The sequence below is a fragment of the Mobula hypostoma genome, chromosome 4, assembly GCF_963921235.1.
Source record: "Mobula hypostoma chromosome 4, sMobHyp1.1, whole genome shotgun sequence".
In the NCBI taxonomy this organism is placed as follows: Eukaryota; Metazoa; Chordata; class Chondrichthyes; order Myliobatiformes; family Myliobatidae; genus Mobula; species Mobula hypostoma.
In genome coordinates, this window is record NC_086100.1 from 103,051,185 (window position 1) to 103,071,315 (window position 20,131).

Here is a 20,131-nt window from a genome sequence, read left to right on the forward strand (position 1 = left end):
CGTCCGTTCATTACACATCTCCAAATGCTACTCCATTGTTTTCCTTATCTCTCTCTCTCCTGAAGTCAGGTGGCAGACCAACTGCTGATTCCACTGGTGCCAGCACAGGACAGCTACATCTTAATCTATGTGTATTCTTGTCACACCACTCTCTGTCTTCTCCCAGTTTCGAATCCAGATTACAACCTCTCCATGGATACCTAGTGTCTGAACCTTCTTATCTAACCTCGCATGTGGGACCTTGTCAAAGGCCTTACTAAAGTCCATGTAGACAGCATCCACAGCCTTTCCTTCGTCTACTTTCTTGGTAACCTCCTCGAAAAACTCTACAAGATTCGTTAAACACGATCTACCATGCAGAAAGCCATGCTGACTATCCTTAATCAGACCTTGGCCGTCCAAATACTTGTAAATCCGATCTCTCAGAACACTTTCCAATAATTTACCTCCTACTGATGTCAGGCTCACCGGCCTGTAATTACCTGGTTTACTTTTGGAGCCTTTTTTAATCAACAGAACAACATGAGCTACCCTCCAATCCTCCAGCACCGCACCCATGGCTAAGGACATTTTAAATATTTCTGCCAGGGCCCCTGCAATTTCTACATTAGTCTCTCTCAAAGTCTGAGGAAATATCATGTCAGGGCCGGGGGATTTATCTACTTTTACTTCACACCAAAGAATACAATAAGCAAAATGCTACTAACCAAAATGCTGTTGAGATGTGGGAGAAAACTGGAATACAATGGGAGGAAACCCATGGAAATCCATCCACTGCAACACTCTGCTCCCCCTTGCTAAGGAATCTTTTGTATCCATCTAAATTGGTAGACACTTTGTTTTATTTTTCTGATCAGAAAGGTATTCCTGCTGTTAATGCTGCCCTTCCTCAATGCTGCATTGAAATGCCAGTTTTGATTGTGTGTTTCTCTTTCTGGAATAGGATAAAACCGTAATCCTGTAATTAAGGGACAGGTCTATCAAGGATTACCATCAGCGAAGAGAAGTGTATATTGGTTCCTTGGCAAACATTCCCTCTCAATCTCATCATGATCTTGCTCTCCAGGGTCGTTAATGAAAGGATAATCAGCAGCCCAGTGATAAAACCATTTCCTCTCTCGAAGCAGAACTGGTTAGTGTGTAATATAATTCTATTATTGCCTAGTGTTGTCAGCTTTACCACAGGCTAAAACTAGACATTGTTCTAAACTAGACTAGGAAAATGCTGCATTGACACAGCACTATACATACAAAAAATTGAAAAGAGAATCTATTTAATTTTGCAAACTTTAACCAATAATAAAACATCAATATTTTCGTATGATCTGGAGGTGAAGGGAACAGAGTAGGACATGGGTGAAGGTGTGATGAGAGAGACAAAGGGGGAATGCTGTTCAGAGCCTGTCACTGAAGGTCAGCAGTAGATGAGAACCAAACCTTGCCTTCAATTAAAGGAGTCAAGCTCTGACTCCTGCTTGGGGGAGTTTGGACCTTCACCCTGTGCACTTCAGGTAGGTTCTGTCTTCAGTGCTGCACCTAATGTGGTTTCTGACAAAGGAAGCCTGGGACCTGGTACCTGGGGTCTAATGTCAGAAATTTGTCAACAGGATGAGGTCTGCAGGGACCAAGCCTCAGTTCCAGATGGATGACGGGTGTCTGATAGAGCAGATGGAATCCTACATCAGGTAACAAACCCCAAGGCAGACCCAACCCTAAGCTACGCGAATCCATTGCAAATGCCCAATCTTCCTGCTCCACTCTGCCATATGACTACTGCAGCCTACCAAAGGGAGCTCACTTTGCTGTTTTAATCAACAACATCGGTGAGGGAATGGATTCAAAATGAAGAAGCTTGGCCTGAATGAAAGTGTCATGAGTCCTTCGTGTTATTTCCTTTTAGAACTGATCCTGAAGGGATCTGAAAAAGGAGGTACAAACACTGGAATACAAGGGGAAGCTGCAAGCTGCCTTTTCATGCCCAAGCAGTGGGACAAAAGTATGGACACCAAAGTATTTCATATTATTTGAAAATTATGCTCTCTTTTATATTTGTTTCATACCGGACTGTGCAAAATGTGTGTTTATTCAACCTGACTGCATGATGACAACACCTATATAACACATTTTACACATGCCAGGGTGCTTTACAGAGTCATCAGGCTCCAACTGCTGCAAAGCTGGGAAGGAGGATGGATAAGAAATGGTGATTCAAAGAGATGGGCATTGATTAAAGAGAGGGAAAGACATGCACTTCGCATGACTCAGACTCTTGAAAGAAAGCCAGTGAAATACGTTTGAAGTCACTGTTGTACTGGCAGCTGGTAATTTGCACCCAGTGCGGTCTCCCATAAATAGCAAGGTGATAATGACCTGTGCTACATTGAGTTAGCTGGTGGATGGATGTTGGCCAATGTATATCAAAATTAAAGGCAGTGAAGCAGGTATAGAAAGAAAGAGAAACACATTTAAGTATTGCTAGAAAATGAGTAAGTTTGAAGATAGGAACCTAGAGCGGGATAAAATTTGGAGGTGATTAGGGGATGTGTATGGAGGAAAGAGGCTGGGTGGGATGTGCAGGTGGAAGTGCTGAGGAATTAAAATGACAGTTTTCTCAATGGGGGGGTGCAGTTATTAAGAGAATGTTGATAAGGTTTGTTCTAATCATCTTTGGCAGAAATTGTCTTTCGAAGGGAAGACTTTGCAACTGTTGATCTCATTTCTTCAGTGTTTCCCCTGGTTTTCTGACAAATTTAGTGAGGAATAGGGACCCCCCCACACACACAGAAATTTGATCACATGGTGTTTATTCTGGAATGAGTGGGTGGAGGGGGTGTCAGATGTAATATGTTGTAGAAAAGAAGCAGCTAGTTTGATATAAAGGCAATAAACCCGTCAGATGTTATTTGTAAACTCCACTTGGGTGTTTATGAGTCATTATGTTCACTTTTGTGTTACTCCTGGTTGCAGACGAACCACAGGTCATGAGCTATTGACCTTGGGATTACTTAAAGGTTTCCTTATAAGACATATTGTTATAGATAAAGGAATATAAAGATACTGTGATGTAACTGAAATGGAGAAACAGACTGAAGATGCCTGGAACAGAAACTGATTTGTACTTTCACATTGCCCGCACCTGGGCAGGGCGGTGGAGGGGCCCTTCCGGATCCACTCAGGTTTCTATACATGTGGGATGATGTCCAATACAAAGTCAAACACTTGCAAATGATGAAGCATCACATTTTATTCTTATTCTCTGACAGTCTGAATTTAAAGACAGCCATCCTTTTGTTTCGGAGCCAGCTTATCCAACTACAGACAGACAATCACTGTTTACATGGCTTTCTTCTCTGTTGTTTGCTTATGGAAAAGAAGGGGTGTGAGTTTGTACCATACAAAGGAAGAGGCCCTGACCAGAGCTAATAACCAATAACCTTGTCTGATGTGATCATTAACTTTGTTAGAAAATGCAGCAGCTCCGTTGAGTTACAGGCTTGGCACTAGAGCATGATTTCTATCAGAAACACTTGGTAAAGCCAAGGGGTTTCATTTAACCAGTGCTCTGAATTTAATCCTGTGTTCTGCCAGCTTCAGCTCAGCTTCAACAGACTTGGAGAAACTTAAAATGAGATTCCAGCACTTCTTCTATATTATCCTTGTTGTATGCACAAGTCTTCTGCTGATCAACGGACAGAAAGCAGGTAAGCAGTTCCAATGGTTACGAAGGTTGCCAAGTGTAGAACACTGTTTAACCTTTCCATATAATGTCATTATTCCTAAAGATTTAAGCACAAGAGATCCTGCAGATGCTGAAAATCCAGAGCAACACACACACAAAATGCTGGAGGATTGCAGCAGGCAGAGACCCAAGTCCCGATGAAGAGTCTCAGGCTGAAACATTGACTGTCTCTTCATTTCCATAGACGCTGCCTGACCTGCTGAGTTTCTCCAGCATTTTGTGTGTGTTGCTGAAGCCTTGCCAAGGTGTTGTGTTTTATCTAGAGCAAGTTGTTAGAAGTGTAGTTTTTTTTGATCAAACAACAACTAACTGGAATTAATTTTATAGTAATTTGTAGTGTTACATTTCACGAAAGTCACTGAAAATTAAAGATGTCCATATGCAATGGTTTCCCCAGTTACAACCTAAGGATACACCATGTGGAATTTTCAAGAGTCTTTAAAAAAAATCTTTGACAAGTTGTGGGAGATGTTAAATGACTGAAAGAAGCGGTAGCCAACCCTTCAAGTTTAGGCAGAAAGAACAAAAATTGAGTTAGTGTTTAACTGTATTCCCAAGTCTGTGCTTTAGAGAATGGCAAATCCATTTAATATTAAATGACAAACAACCAATTTAATTTAATTCTTATTTTCAGGTAAAAATTGGAGAAGGAAAATGCAAAGGCACAATTGTTTGCAAAGAAGATGTATGCCTCTCCACTCGCGAGTTCCCTTTCCCTAAGGTTTGTAACTGTATTATCTGTAGCTACAAACCAATATTCCAGTCTACTGGCCAAATTGTGATGTTTAAATAACTAGATGCACATGTAGGAGGCAGACTGAGTTATTGCTGGGAATTAGTTTGTCGCTTTAGTTGTTTATTTCAGTCTCTCGTCTTTGTCTTGCCAAATCAAACGGACACATTAGTTGCTATCATTTTGGTGTCAATCCGAAAATACAAACCAATATAAATTTACATTGAAATGACATGTAGGTAGTTACTGTCCAGGTGGTCACTTGTGATTATTTTTTTCTGCTGTACTTTTGTAACTACTACTAGCTCAACTGAATAATTAACTCCTCTTAAGGATAACTTCAAACAGCATTTATGTGGTGTTGGCCACCGACACCAAGTCGAAGTAAGACTCAGTGATCAGATTTGTTATGACTCCCAGTGTGATGTACCTAATGAAGTGGCTGCTGAGTGTCTCACATTGCTATGGCCTGTCCATTTCAAGGTTCGACGCATTGTACGTTCAGAGATGATCTTCTCAACACCACTGTTGTAACGCGTGGTTATTTGGGGTTACTGTTATCTTGAACTAGTCTGTCCATTCCCCTCTGACCTTCCTCATTATCAAGGTGTTTTCACCCACAGAACTGGATGTTATTTTTGTTTTTCATACCATTCTCTGTAAACTCTAGTTTGTGCATGGAAATTCCAGGAGATCAGCAGTTTCTGGGATACTCAAACTACCCTGTAAAGCATCAAAAATCAATCCGTGGTCAAACTCACTTAGATCATATCTTCCCTATTCTGATGTTTGGTCTGAAAAACTGAACCTCATGATTGGTTGATTAGATATTTGCATTAACTAGCAGGTGTACCCAATAAAGTGGCCACTGAGTGTAGGTTGATGGTTACAGAAACAAGACCCCTAAGCTCACTGTGTTCACCCCACCCCCATATCAATTAGCTAATTATACTTGATCCAATTTTCCAGCACTCAGTCTACATTGGTACATCTCAGGAGTCTATCTTTCCTTCCCTCTCAAAGTGCATCATCTCGTATTTTCAATTCCATCTGCCAATCTTACCAATTCACCAATTGTATAGCTGAAGACTAATCTCAGTATTAAAGTCTCCCCTACCTACAGGCCCCTTGAGCAGACACAAACTCACCTAAAGACATCCCACAAAATTCACACCCGGAGCCCGGAGCCCGGAGCCCAGAGCGTGCTGCTCAGTAATAATCTGTTATGTGTCATAATCTCTGTTGGAAACCAGCAGGTTTCGCGCAGACTAGAGCCCAGGCCTACTTCACCAAAGTTTTGGTCTTTGGCGATTGATGTCTGTCCATGCATGAGTCTCTGGCAGCAGGGGCATGTTAGAAAGTTGGCGTGTACGGCTGAGGAGCTGCTGATAGTCATGTCCCTGCCACAGACCTGAGGGCAGGTCACGGTGCCATTGAGGTTTAGAGTATGAGTGTCTGACTGAACAGTTCACCCAGAACTACAGTGCAAATTGTGGGAACGGATCTTCAGGTTTACTTTTAGGGAACAAAAAACTATCCTGAAGAGGAAAAAGGATCTAGTAGTTTCCCAGCTTATATAACGAATAAACTCTTCTCGGGCTTCCAGCTGGTCACAGGTAGCGATTATAAGTCATGTTTCGATGACAAACTCCGCTAGAGTTGGAAGCCCAAGAAAAGTTTACTACCCTGAAGAGGATTTGCATGTCAGGACTGACTTTATATTGCTGCTTGCATCTAGCATTATTTCAAATATAGATCAGCTCCACGCCAGTGAATTGCTCTCATCAAGTGAAAGGGAACCTAATTGAGAGCTAAAATTAAATTAAAATGTTATCTTCATGATTGATACACTGTGATGCTATTGATTAATTAGACAGACACAGTGTGATTTGTTTCCCTTTGATATCCAGCCCAACCGACCCTTGTATTATTTCCAACCGGATGGTAAAATCGAACTTTGGAAGTAAGTGAAGGAAGCACAATTACAGGTGGCTCCAGTGCAATAAATTGCAGGTGTCCTCACACTCCTGATCTGAATCTTGTGTAATTCACAGGCATTTAAAGACATTAACGCCTTATCTGCTAATTCCTAAGTGTGGTCAGAATTGTTTAATCATGTCACATCTACATGATTAATCCTCCAGGATAGTTTTGCTGTTTCAACACACATAGCAAAGAAAATATCATGCAGGCCAACAAATAGATCTTTAGCCCTGGTGGTACAGTGAAACTGGTGTCAAGCATTATATGGATTAAATATTCCATGTGATCACTTGCAGAATCAAACCGTATCTATCCAATCTAAAGCAGTTAATTTGTCTGCAAACACCATCTAAACTAGACTGCTTAATTGGCCAGCAAACATCACAGCCTAACTTGCCAAATGTGGCAAAGCCAGGCAACTTTAATAATTTGTTTCTCTCTGAGTCTGTAGAAAGTAGGTTTAAGTACCATCTCTCCTAGAGGGAGGGGTGCAAGTGGAGGCAGCTTTTGGAAGAGGTTTTGAATTAAATCTCTACATTTTTGGACTGATGAAAGCTACATGCAAGGTAATTTCGAAGTATAGGGTAGTATCAGAAATCTGTACTGGGAACAAACTGCCGCTGTAAGAATATATGGAGAAGTGAGTCAGTTTACAGAAATAAAGAGAGACGTTAGACAAGGGTGTGTCTTCTCCCCTGATTTGTTTAATGTGTACAGTGAAACAATATTACAAAAAATAAGAGACATCTTGGGAATCAAAGTTGGCGATGAAAACATTAATAATTTTAGATATGCGGATGACACTGTGTTAATTGCAAGTATGGAGGAAGAACTACAAAACTTAATTGAAATAGTTGTTGAAGAAAGTACAAAATTGGGTCTATCTATCAATTGCAAAAAGACAGAATGTATGGTGATATCTAAAAAGGAGAATCCTATCTGCAGGCTGAGAATAAACAGGGAAGACTTAAAGAAGTACAAGTTGCTACTTAGGAAGCTGGGTGACATCAGGTGGCAGGTGCGACATGGATATCAAAAGAAGAATGGAGATGGCAAAAGACACCTTTACAAAAATGAAGAGTATACTGACCGATACTAAACTAGGCATGACAACTTGCCTCAGAGTACTGAAATGTTACGTTTATCCAGCTATGTTATATGGCTCAGAATGTTGGACAATATCTAGTAACATGAGGAAACAAATTGAAGCAACAGAGATGAGGTTTTTGAGGAGGATGCAAAGAATAACATGGACGAAACAAATATCTAACAAGGATGTCATGAACAGAGCAAACACAAAAAGAGAAATAATGTATGAGATCATGAAAAGGCAACATAACTTCATTGGACATGTGATTAGGAAAGAGGAGTTGGAATGCACGGTAATTATGGGAAAGATTGAAGGGAAGAAAGCAAAAGGAAGGCAAAGGCAAATGATGATGGAGATAGCGGACAGAGAACTGGAAATGAATACCAATGAATTGATCCACTTGACCCGAAACAGGAGTGTGTGGGCCATGGCGGTCAAAGCTCAAACTGGGCATGGCAGCTGATGATGATGATGATGGTGATTATCTAAAATGTCTTGATTTACAATATTTAAATCTTAATTAATATCACTAGGAACAGACTATGGTACCACTTATTGTATTATTATTATTATTTCAGAGTGTATTTTGTTGATATTAGTTGGTTTTAAATATGCTGATATTCTATGAAAGAACCTATTTAAGTAGAAATTCTTTTTTTAATACTTAGTTATATGAAGTAGAATGGGGGAATGGAAAGAGCAAGGCTGTAGTCCCTTGGTGAAATAATATTGCATTAACTATTTATTAGATTCCTTACTCCAAACTTCAGACCTAAAGAGAGTAGCTGACTTAACAATGGGTGTTAGATGGAGAAACACAATTGTCTGATAGAAAACCATCCCAATATTCCATTGCAAACCAATTCATTATTTTTCCTATCCCTTGCTTGCACGGCCAAATATCAACCAACACTTTATGTTAAGACTATCCAGAAATTTTTGTTCCTTTTTTTCCACTTTGTGTGCAGTAATGAAATCTACAGTGTCTGTGTACCAGCTCTCTTCTGAATCTGAATTTGTGTTTTGTCAATGTGGATGTCTGAAAAAAATCTATCTCCTGAGCTATTGATTCTGCAGTGAAAACCTCCTCTTCAAGGTCAAGGATGAGCTTCCTCCCCTCCAGTTTTGAAGAATGGAAGATGCCAGTGTGTGAATTCTTTCAATCTGGTGGACTGCTGCCTGCTACTGACCCCAAACACCACCCCCCACCCATCTGCCCCACACACAAAGACCACAGAAGCACAGACACATAGATACAGAACACACACACACAAAATGGATAGTCATACTGACCACACAGGTACATAAACAACACCTAACATCAGGGTTGAACCCCTGTCCTTGTCGTTGTGAGGCCCTTTCTCAGCAATGATGGGAGTTGATGCCACTGTATTGGTGGTCTCTCTGGGACAGCAGCTGTTGATGATGTGAAAAGAGGGAGGGGAAGAAGATTGCTTCTGTTGTCCTAGTTTAGAAACAGCAATACTGAATCTGATGATAATTAGGGGGCTTGAACAGTGGAAGAAAGGTTACTGTAGGAAACAAGGTTGCAGTGAATTTTATAGTGACAAGTTATTGGAAAGGAATATAGTTACACTTGATCAGATTTCCATTGTCAAATTCACTTAATCTCCTTTAATAAGTCATTTGAAGCCATTCTACAAGAAGGGTCAACATTCAAGAGTGTTTTGATTTCTAGAAAATTTCCAGTGAGAACCTTTACTAATTCTTTCATTTCTCCAGGAGGTGAAGAAATTAATAAATGTATTCGCCATCTCTAATCACCTAGAAGAAGGTGGAGATGAACTGTCTTTGTAACATACCCAAATCTCTGCTGTCATTGCATATAGAGAGCACACAGTCACGGGGTATACAGATCAGGAATGTCTACGGTGTTTGATAGTTTACCATTCAAGCAGATGGCTTGGTTCCAGATGATGTCAAGCATCTTGAAAATTGTTAGAGCAGACAGGTAGACAGCATTCCATGACGTTACTGAATTGTGTCTTGAAGATGGTGGATAGGCTTTGAAAAGTCAGGAGCTCATAGATTAATAGAGTTGTAGAGCATGGAAACAGTCCACTTGCCTCACCACATCCATGCCAACCAGAGAAAACACGTCCAATATTAATCCCATCTTCTACCACATCAATACCCATCATAATTTTATGTACCTCGATCGTGTCTTCTCTTAACCTCCTAGTCTCCAGGGAAAACAGACCTAGTTTCTCTAATGTCTTCTCATAACTAGAACATTCATCCCAGGCTACTTCCAGTTGAAGCTCCACTGCACTCTCTCCAGTTATCCTGACGAGAGTGAGGCACTCTCTGCAGCATGCCCAGTATCTGGCCTGAACCAGTAAGTGTCATGTGTGTCTCTGAATTATGCAGTGAGTGTTCTGTCAGTGGTGATGGTGGAGACTCCTCAATAGAAAATAGGAGCAGGACTGGGCCATTTTGTCCTTTAAGCCTGCCCTGCCATTCATTGAAATACTGACTGACCTACCTCAACAACATTTTCAAACAGTCCCCATATCTCTTGGTTCCCTTATTATTGACATCTTGTAGAGCAATGGAAGAATACAGCAGATACAGGCCCTTCAGCCCAAGGTAACGCTGCTGCTCTGAAAAACCCAGGTTAGACCACACTTGGAATATTATGTGGAATGTCGAAGCTTTAGAGAAGGTGCAGAGGTGAGTTAACAGGATACTGCTTGGATGAGAGGGTATATCGTATGAAGACTAGTTGACAAGCTGTGGCTTTTCTCTTCTGAGCAACGAGGACGAGAGGTGGGTGACTAGATAGAGTTCTACAAGATGATAAAAGGCATTGAGAGAACAGATGGCCACAGACTTTTTCTTAGGGCGGAAATGGCTAATACAAGGGGGAGGAGCATAATTTTAAGATGATTGGTGGGAAGTACAGGGAGAATGTTACGGTAAGTTCTTTACATAGAGAGTGGTGGGTGTGTGGAACACCCTGCCAGGAGTGGTGGTAGAGGCAGATACATTGGGGGCATTTAAGAAACTTTTAGATAGACACATGGATGATAGAAAAATGGAGAGTTATGTAGGAGGGAATGGTTGGGTTGATCTTTGAATAGTTTCAAATGTTGGAACAACATTTTGGGTCGAAGGGCCTGTATTATGCTGTAGGTTCCCTGAATCCATGTCAATGATGGTGCCCACCCAATTCGTTCCTATTTCCTGCATTCAGCCCATCTCTCTCTAAGTCTTATCTTTCCATGTACCTATCCAAGTGTTAAGTAATATTATTGTACCTCTGGCAGCTTGTTCCATATACAGTACTCACCAGCCTTAATGTGAAAATATCCCTCAGGCCCCTTTTAAATCTTTTCCCCCTCAAATTAAATCAATGCCCCCTAGGTTTTGATTCTCTACCCTGGAAACAAGACTTTTACTGTCCACTTTATCTACCCTCTCATAATTGTAAACTTTCTATAGTATCACCTCTTGTTCTTCAACATTTCAAGGATAAAGACCTAATCAGGCCAACTTCTCCCCATGTCTCAGGCTCTCTAGTCCTTGGTACATCTTTGTAGATCCTTTCTACATTGTTTCCAGTTTCACTGCATCTTTCCTTTAACAGGGTGACCAAAACTTCTTAGTACCTCAAGAGCAGCCTCACCAACCACTTGTACAACTGCAACATAATGTTCCAATGATACTGAATCCCCGACTGATTAAGGTCAGTGTGCTTGCTCAACGCTGTTTTCACCACCCTGTCAGCTGTGCTGCAACTTTCAACAAGCTCTGCCTTCGTACTCCAAGGTCCCCCTGTTCCATTACATTCCCCAGTGCCCTACTGTTCATAGTACAAGCCCTATACTGGATTGATTTTCCAAAATACATCACCTCCCTCTTCTCCTTTTAGCCTCTCCTAGACCCTTTTCCTTAAAAGATCAAGATCCCCCTGTAATCTATGATCTTCTTCACTATCAACACCACTTCCTAATGTGTCAGCTGAGTAAAGAAAATAATGGAAAATTATACCACAAAGTTGCTCTTGGGCAGGTTTTCATAACTCTCAGATACCTAAGGACAACATCACTAAAAATCGCTTTTGAACAAATACAGTGACTGAGCCTGTACTACTCACTGCATGACAAGATTTCCCCTCATCTCAGTCCTAAAGAGTCTGTCCCTTATTTTGAGATTGTGACTCCTTCAGATGAGGGGAGCATCCTCTCTGCTTTCAGCTTATCAAGTCCTCTAACAATTTTTAAATTTCAATGAAATCTCTTCTCATTCTACTAAACTCTACAGAAAACTGGTGTATTCTATTCAGTCTCACCTCATACAGCAAACCTGCTATCCCCGAACCAGCATGGTGAGCCTCTGTGGCTAAGGAATTATTCCATTTTTAGGTATGGAGAATGAAAGTGTTGACAGGACTCCAGGTGCAGCCTCACCAAAGCCCATTGGAATTGGAGTAAGGCTGTTGTTACTCAAATCCTTTTATAATAAAGATAAACATAAAACATACCTTTTTCATCACATACACTGCCTGCACGTTGGCTTTCAGTGACTGGTGTACAAGGACTTCAACAATACCCAAAGCATCAGTCACCCTTTAAAAAAAGACTGCTTTTCTGTTCTTTGGACTAATGTCAACAGCATCACATTTTTCCACATTAATTTGCATTTGTCATATTTTCACTCACTCAGTGTTGCATTTGAATCCTGTTTCTTATTCACAAAGCTGTCAGCAAACTTTGTCCTCCACCAAATTATCATAAAGATTGTGACTAGCTAGGGTCCAATAATAGATCCTTGTGCTATCTCACGAGCCACAGTTTGCTAATCTAGGAAATTCCCACATTTTGTTTCTGTCAATTAATTGGTTCCCAGTCGATGTCAGTGCAATATACCTGATTGCATGTGCTTTAATCTTGTCAATATCTTGTAGAGGATCGCTTTGAAAGCCTTCTGAAAGTCCAAACAAGCCTCATTCAGTGATTCCAATTCTACTTGTCACATCCGCAAAGAGCCCAGTTATTAAGATAAATATAATTTTCATTTCATATGTTTATATATTGATTAATCATATTTCTCCGTGTTCTGTTATTACATCCTTATTGGAGATTTTAACATTTTTTCCTGTGACTGATAGGGTGAAGATTCCCCGTTTTCTCTCTCCCTTCTTTGCTGAGTAATAATTCTAGAAGCTATAGAATTTTGTAAGATGATAGCCAGTGTTCACTCTCTGCAGCTACTACTACTACGTCGACTCAGGCCTAGGGCATTGGGCACGATGACGGATTCTCCACTTCTCCCTCTCCCATGTTCAGCCATTCAGGATATTCCCTTGTAGTTCTTAAACTAAGTTACATGCTGCACTTGCACATTCTGATTCGACCCTTGGTTTCAGGCTTTTCTGCCAGGAATTTTGTTTCTTCTTCCATGAAGATAGACACAAATTAATCATTTAATTCCTTTGCCATTTTGTTATTTGTCAGAAATTCTACCACCTCTGTCCTTGCTGTTTTTTTTTAACATTTTTATGTTTCTTGCCAGATTTGGTGGTTAGACCCTCTCTCCTGTTGGAAATGGTACAGATGTTACCCACCATTTAATAGGCCAAGCCTGAGTACTGTCTTTTCTTGCTGCTCTGCTTGTTGAGATCCTACAAATGGGATTGAACGTAGTGTAATCATCTGTCAATATTCCCCTTTTTGTATTATGATGGAACTAAGTTCATTGGTGAAGCAGCTGAAGATGTTTGGTCTTGGGACAGCACCCTGAGGAACTTCTCCAGTGATGATCTGTGATGGAATGATTAACTTCCAACAGCCATAACCATTTTTTTTTGTGAGGGGTTACTTCAACCAAGGGAGTTTTCTCCCCTGAATGCCCATAGACTTCAGTGTTACCAGGGGTGCTTGCAATGCCTCTCAGTCCATTGCTGCTTTGATGTCAGCTGAATGCTTCTGGCACTGAGTGAGCAGGTTGTGTGTGTGTTATTGGACAGCACCATGCATTTTAATGATGAATGAAAGTGAAATAAATGAATGGTAAATAGTTAGACATGACATGCCTGGGCAATTTTTCAACATTATTAGTGAGGTGCAAGTGTTTTAAAGGTACTGGAATTACTTTGCCAAAGGTGGCATTGACTCTGCATAAAGTCTTCAGTACTGGCAAATGGAGCATAACATGAGCAAATGTGAAATTGTCCACCTACCATGAAAAAACATTTTAAAACCACGTTAGTAAAACAGCGAGGGATTGCAGAATTCTGAGATGTAGAGGGCTCTGGGTGGTCCTAGTGCATGAATTGCACAAGGTTTACACACAGTGGCCATTTTATCAAGCACACCTGCTTGTTAATGGAAATACTTATTAGAATGGGGAAGAGATGTGAGCTAAGTGACTTTGACTATGGAATGATTGTTGGTGGCAGACGGGGTGATAGCTCAAACTGTTGAGCTCCTGGGATTTTCATGTGCAACAGGGTCTAGAGTTTACAGAGAATGATGCGAGAAAGAAACATCCGGTGAGCAGGAACTGAGTAATTAAGAAAGTAAACAGAATGTAAATGTTTATTACTATGGCCATTGAGGAAGGAGTTTATGTTTCAGTTTTGTAACACATTGACAGGAACACATGTTAAGTACTGGGTACCTTATTGATCATTATACTAAAGGAAGCATGTTAATGCATCAGAAAGGTGGAGAGGGAGTTTACGAGACAAAATATCTAGGGTAGAGATACCTTATGAGGGATGTTGGATATGCTTGTATCCACTGGAGTTCAGAGCAGTATAAGCTTCTTGATGGAGACTTGTAAGATCCTGAGTGGTCTTTAAGGGTAGATATGGAGAATGTTTCTTGTGAAGGAATCCACAAATAGGGGGCACTTCAAAAAAAAAAATCACCAGTTAGGACCAGGATTTTTTCAGATATTTGTGAACTTTTAGAACTCACTTCCTCAAGGCGATGGAAACAGAGGTAACCATGCATAGGCAGGAACACAAATGTGAGATTGCAATCAGATCAGGTGAAGCAGATATTTGGGAATGACTCCTGCCCTAAGTCACATGGTCATATGAATGTTCATATGTTGCCTTTGCTGTGCCCAGTACTCTCATTTGTTTCTCAATATTACTTAGAGTGAACTAGCTCGAGATTAGACTCTACAACAGGAGTTAGTGTGCGGCTACTACAGTTCAGGGTTCGTTGGAGTGCGGAGTTCGATTCCGGCGCTGCTCTGTAAGGAATCTCTGTACGTCCTCCCTAGTCAATGTGTGGGTTTTCTCCGGGTTCTCCAGTTTCCTCCCACAGTCCAAAGATGTACAGAATGGGTTAATCGGTCATTGTAAATTGTCCTGTGATGAGGTCAGGGTTAATTGAGTTTGTCAGGGGTTGCTGGGGTGGCACAGCTCGAAGCAACACAGTGTGGAGTTGTCTCTAAAATCATAAAATAAAACAGAACAATGGTGGGAAGTCAAGGTGAATCGTCTCTTTAGCTGCAGAGTTGCAAATGCTTCAGGCTGATCATTGATACTAACATGTAGAGCCTGTCATTATTAACGATAGGAATGTTCTTGGAGCCTCCCCATGAAAGAGATTTATAAGCTGTTTAATTGACCGTCAGTATTCAAAATTAGATGTAGCAGTATAGTTGAGCTTTGATTTTATTTGTTGGTTGTGAAGTTGCTAAGGTCAGTCTAATAGATCCTGTTTCACGCTGGCACCTCATCACTGTTTGTTTTGTCTGGTCATCTGCACCCCTTGTTGAACAAGTTGTTTCTTTAGCTTGACAGTAATGGAAGAGAGAGGCACGTGAGGATCCAGATTACCATGATGAAGATTCCCTTTGTTGCTGATGGTTCACAGCTCCTCATAGATGCAAGTTTCAGTAGGCAGATCTGTAAATTTATCGTAGTTGTGGTGCTACACCCAGTGGCCATTTTACTATGTACCTAATATATCAGAGTGTATTTCTGTATGTTTGTGGTCCTCTGCAGTGGCCCAACCACTTCAATGTTCGATGTGATGTGCGTTCAGAGATGCTCTTCTGCACACCACTGTTGTAACATGTGGTTATCTAACTTAATCATACAACCACTGCTCACTGGATGTTTTTGGTTTAATCGCACTATTCTCTGTAAACCCTCGAGACTGTTGTGCATGAAAGTCCCAGGAGAGCAGCAGTTTGAGATACTTGAACCACCTTGTCTAGCAGCAACTGTCATTCCACAGTCAAAGTCACTTAAATCACATTTCTTCCCCATTCTGATGTTTGGTCTGAACAACAAGTGAACCTCTTGACCACGGCTGCATGCTTTCATGCAGCATTGCTTCCTCATGATTAGTTGGTTAGATAATTGCATTTACAAGGTGTACAGCTGTATTTATAAAGTGGCCACGGAGTGCACTTAACATGATGGTGCAAATACTCAGTACAACATTGTCTCCTTAAGGACTTGCAGTGACTAATGAATTGATGCATCTGCTTCATATAGATTGATGACAATGAAATCAAGCAAATTAACTCCCTATGTTGATTCATCCACCACCTGCTACACAGGAACAGGCCATTTGGCCCATAAGATGCACCAACCATGATGTCATTTTAAACTCATCCCATCGGCTTGGACACGTTAAGACCAAGTCTAGCACTTGCCAATGACCACTGAAGTCCATCATGCAGAGTACATTCTGTGTCCTTGAGACTCTGCTCTTTCCAAGTATTTTTCTACATGGACAAGCACAGATTCATCATTTGAGGGAGGATGATAGATAGCAATGAGGTTTCTCCATCATCATTTGACCCGATACCACAAGGTTTCATGTGGTCTGGAGTTGAAAGGAAAGGCCTTTCCCTCCCTTCTGTACACTACTGCCACCATCATTGGTGACTCAGCCTGCTGGTAGGACAGAACACAACGTAGAATTGTGACACTCACTTGGTATTTCATCCTTAGCATATGTTTGTATGAGCGTCACTGCTGTCAGCTTGTGCCTCGAGTGTGCGGGACAACTCTCCCAATTTAGACTTGCAAGGAGCACTTTCCAAGGTCAATGTAAGCTTAAGATCAAAGAGGGGATCAGCTACCCATAAATTTGATGCTGGATGATCTCTCTGGTTTCATCCTTTTTCAGTTTGAGCATTCTGCCAAAAAACATTTTTGTTTACTAGATCAAAACAGTGTGGGCCACACTGATGAAGGAAGACACTTTTCCTGCCCTATAGAGTGGTGGAGAATCAGTACAGATTTTCATTAAAAGTCCGTGGTGCTTATGTTCATTGTTACTAATGCATGAAGTCAGGTCATTGGATTTTTGTTCAGGATTACTAGTCTGGTAATTTACCTACCATCTTCCCAATGCAATAGTGCAGCCCATCTGCAGCAGACTTGCAACAAAACACATGGAAACATAGGGTGGAGGGAAGTAGTTTCAGTCCACATGTGGCCAAGTCCTACATTTGCCTATCCCGATAGTGAAGTAGTAACAACCACCTCATAGAAATTTAAGCACAAATCCTTTCAATGAAACAAAGGGCAAGTTACTTTGTTCAATGTACAAGAGATTTGATGAAGGTAAATGCCCTACTTTTCAAAAAGAGCATAATTAATAGTAATCTATCTTGTATCTTTAACAATACTACATTGGCCTAAGTACCCAGCATTAAGACTTGCAGCTTCAGCAGAGTTAATGTAGTGTTTGCTCTTATTCAAATTCAAATGCTAGGATACAAAGTAAATGGTAATTTTCAATACTGAGATTGAGGGGTATTTATCAGGAAAGGATGGGATGTTGAGGGATACAATTCAAAGATAAGTAAGTGAATGAGGTAGAGAGCAGCCATGTTCTAACTGAACAGAATGATAGACTTAGGGCCTGAAAAGGCCATTCATGTTTTAATCACCTACAAAAAGCAGTAGTAGCCAATTCAACTAATTATTATAAAACACACGTTCTATTTCTCAGGTTATGCATTCCAAGTTCTTGCTTGCTACTTTACCAGTGTTGTGCTGGTGATTTCAAGCATCTACTTCTGCACCAATTTCTGGAAATGTACTGTTGTCTGAAAGAGTTTCATCCCTGAACCACACCAGGTTTGCAAGTCACAATTATAACAAGGAAGATACTACAACTAACCTCAAAACACTGGGCTAGAAAGAGCTTCAATGTTGATTGTTCTATTCAGCACCTCCTGCTGGAAGTTTGTAAGTGGACTCTGGGCGAGGACAGGATAGGATTTGATAAAAGAACACTTGACATTCAAGACATGATCAAAAAATAATGAGTGAAGGCTCACATAACACTCCATAGAATGCATTATTATAGATGTCTTAATTATGTTTATCTTTCTCAAAACAGATCACCAGTGAAACCACAAAGGACTTCAAGCACCTGCTACTGCATCACTATTACGGAGGTGGGGTGAAAACTAAAAAGGACTATTTCAAGGAAGTGAAGAGACCATGAGTCTGAATTGGTGAACAAATATACACTCAAGACATGGAAAAATAAAGTTCCTAATGGAAATGCAATAAAAAAAATCATTGAAGCAGGACTTTGAATAAATGCTCAAAATTGTAAACATAGTTCACTCCAGGTAATTATTTCCTTCCACAAAGGACAACTAAATTAAGTACTTTGTTGTAACTGTAATCAAGTGGATGAACTACTATTTGAATAGTTGTAAAAGCAAAAAGTACATGGCTTAGTAATCTATATTCCAGTCCAGTTAAACAAGATCATGCTATTGTAAAATAAAACAAATTTTTCTCAGCTGTAACAGTTCACCATTATTCAGCACCTTTTCTTTCAGGATCTGGGTGGAAAACAGTTAAATTAATGAAGGTTAAATAAGCTTCAGTAATTAGACCTCTGTCCTTTATTAAACAAGTTCAAGGTACTGTTTCAATACAATACTCTGAGAATAGCATTGTTCAAGGAAATAGCACAGAAAAGCAAAGCTAGGTTTACAGGAGTTCATTAATCAAAAAGTACTACATTGTCCAGTTCTCAGCTCTTCTTTAATGATCGATCTTACTGGGATATAGTTGTTCTCACAAACTACTGAATTACAGTGGTTAATTTGAAATTCTTGATCAGCATAGTCTTTCAAAATAGAAAAAATTTCCCCCACCCCCCTCTTAGATCAGTAAAAAAATGTGTACTCAGGTCCCCAGAAGTTCATATCATTGTATTGAAGAGACTAACATATCAGCACAAATTCAAACTAAGATACTCAGCACAGTTCAAGAGGAGCTTAATGTTCTTTACATCTTCATAGCTTAAACATTTATTAAAGAAAACCATTTTCAGAAGACAAATCTTCCAACAGTGCTATAGCAAATGAAGGTCAATATTGCAAAAACAGGGAGAAAAATCTTCACATACAAATGCAGAATTATTCTGCATTATAGTTCACAACAAGGTCTTTTGGCACAGGTTCAGCAAGTTAAATCTGCCATGCTAATTTTGCCATGATTGATTTATATAACAGATGTTTAAAAATGAAAACAAGATGCTTGTAGCAAACTTCGTCTTCCCAAATCAATACAAGGCAACTTCAAGATACTTAAACAATTTACACTCAAATTCCACATTTGAAAATATCCCACTGGTTGAAGATTCAAAGCACATCTGTGCCTTCTTTCATTCCTTCATTAGATTTTAGAGCTTTCCGAAACTCAGTCTCGCACTTGCTGGGATATTAAGGCCAGTAGTTTTTTACTTAACTGCACATTGTGCATTTTTAAGTAATCTATGAGGTCTGCTTGCTTTTCGACCAGATTTTCCAAGCTTGTTCCATCCCTTCAGAACAAAATTCAACATTTTCATTTAAAAATAGCATTTCATAATTTTACATGTATAATATCAATAAAACATTTTTGAAATTTAATCAGTCAGAAACAGGGCAGCAGCAGGAAATTTGTGCACAGTTCATCACACATGATGATGGAAAAAAAACACCCTATTTTCAGGACTTTGATCAAAGAATATACATTATCCAGGAACCAGAAGAACTTCATGCTTTTCTTCACAATAGCAAAAATACAAGAAATGACAGTAGGGGCCAATTATCCCAGTGAAACTGCTCCACATTTGTCAGCTCTAGAGTCCTGCCTGAACATTGCACCCCCCCCACCACAAACTTTGCTTTAGATAAAGTAATTAGCTTTGATTATTAAAAGCTCCATTGTGATAGATATATATATTACTTTGCACATCTTATCCAACCCTGACCTGGGTGAAATTCCACTCGATTCATTCCCTTTCTCTCATTTTTCAATATCCCTGCAGCTTATTCTTTTACATATGCCCAACAGCCCCTTTAACTGTACATGCAGCAATGTACAGTATCTAATTTACATTCTGGTATTTTGTTGAAATGTGGAAAGGGAAGAACATGAGAGAGAGAGAGAGAGAGAGAGAGAGAGAGAACGAGAGATCGAGAACGAGGGTGCCTAGGGTTTTCAAGTGTTCTGTATTTATCAATGTGCAATAGACAGCAAGGTTGTAAATCTGGTGGGAGCAAAGGATGCTGGGAATGGCGAAGGTGGAGTGCCACAGGAGGGTAGAAGACCATGGAAGAAAGGGAA

The 20,131-nt window shown here is 40.2% G+C and overlaps 2 protein-coding genes across 4 annotated transcripts in view; one reads left to right on the plus strand and one right to left on the minus strand.

The window, feature by feature from the left end:
* The first annotated feature begins 1,019 nt into the window (after nucleotides 1-1,019).
* On the plus strand, nucleotides 1,020-18,259 carry apela (apelin receptor early endogenous ligand). The gene is made up of 4 exons (XM_063046325.1): nucleotides 1,020-1,132; nucleotides 3,589-3,701; nucleotides 4,374-4,460; nucleotides 17,898-18,259. The coding sequence occupies exons 1-3, from the start codon at nucleotides 1,050-1,052 to the stop codon at nucleotides 4,457-4,459; spliced, it is 282 nt and encodes a 93-aa protein (XP_062902395.1). The 5' UTR covers nucleotides 1,020-1,049; the 3' UTR covers nucleotide 4,460; nucleotides 17,898-18,259.
* Nucleotides 18,260-18,409: 150 nt separating this feature from the next.
* The window catches only part of tmem192 (transmembrane protein 192), a 62,467-nt gene continuing 60,745 nt past the window's right edge, over nucleotides 18,410-20,131 (minus strand). For 2 of the 3 annotated variants that reach the window (XM_063046321.1, XM_063046320.1), the window contains exon 6: nucleotides 18,414-19,343. In XM_063046321.1, coding sequence (XP_062902391.1) covers nucleotides 19,220-19,343 — 124 coding nt within the window. In that variant the 3' untranslated portion in view covers nucleotides 18,414-19,219. Of the gene's footprint in view, nucleotides 19,344-20,131 lie in introns of all 3 variants that reach the window. The other variant, XM_063046323.1, reaches the window with a different exon arrangement.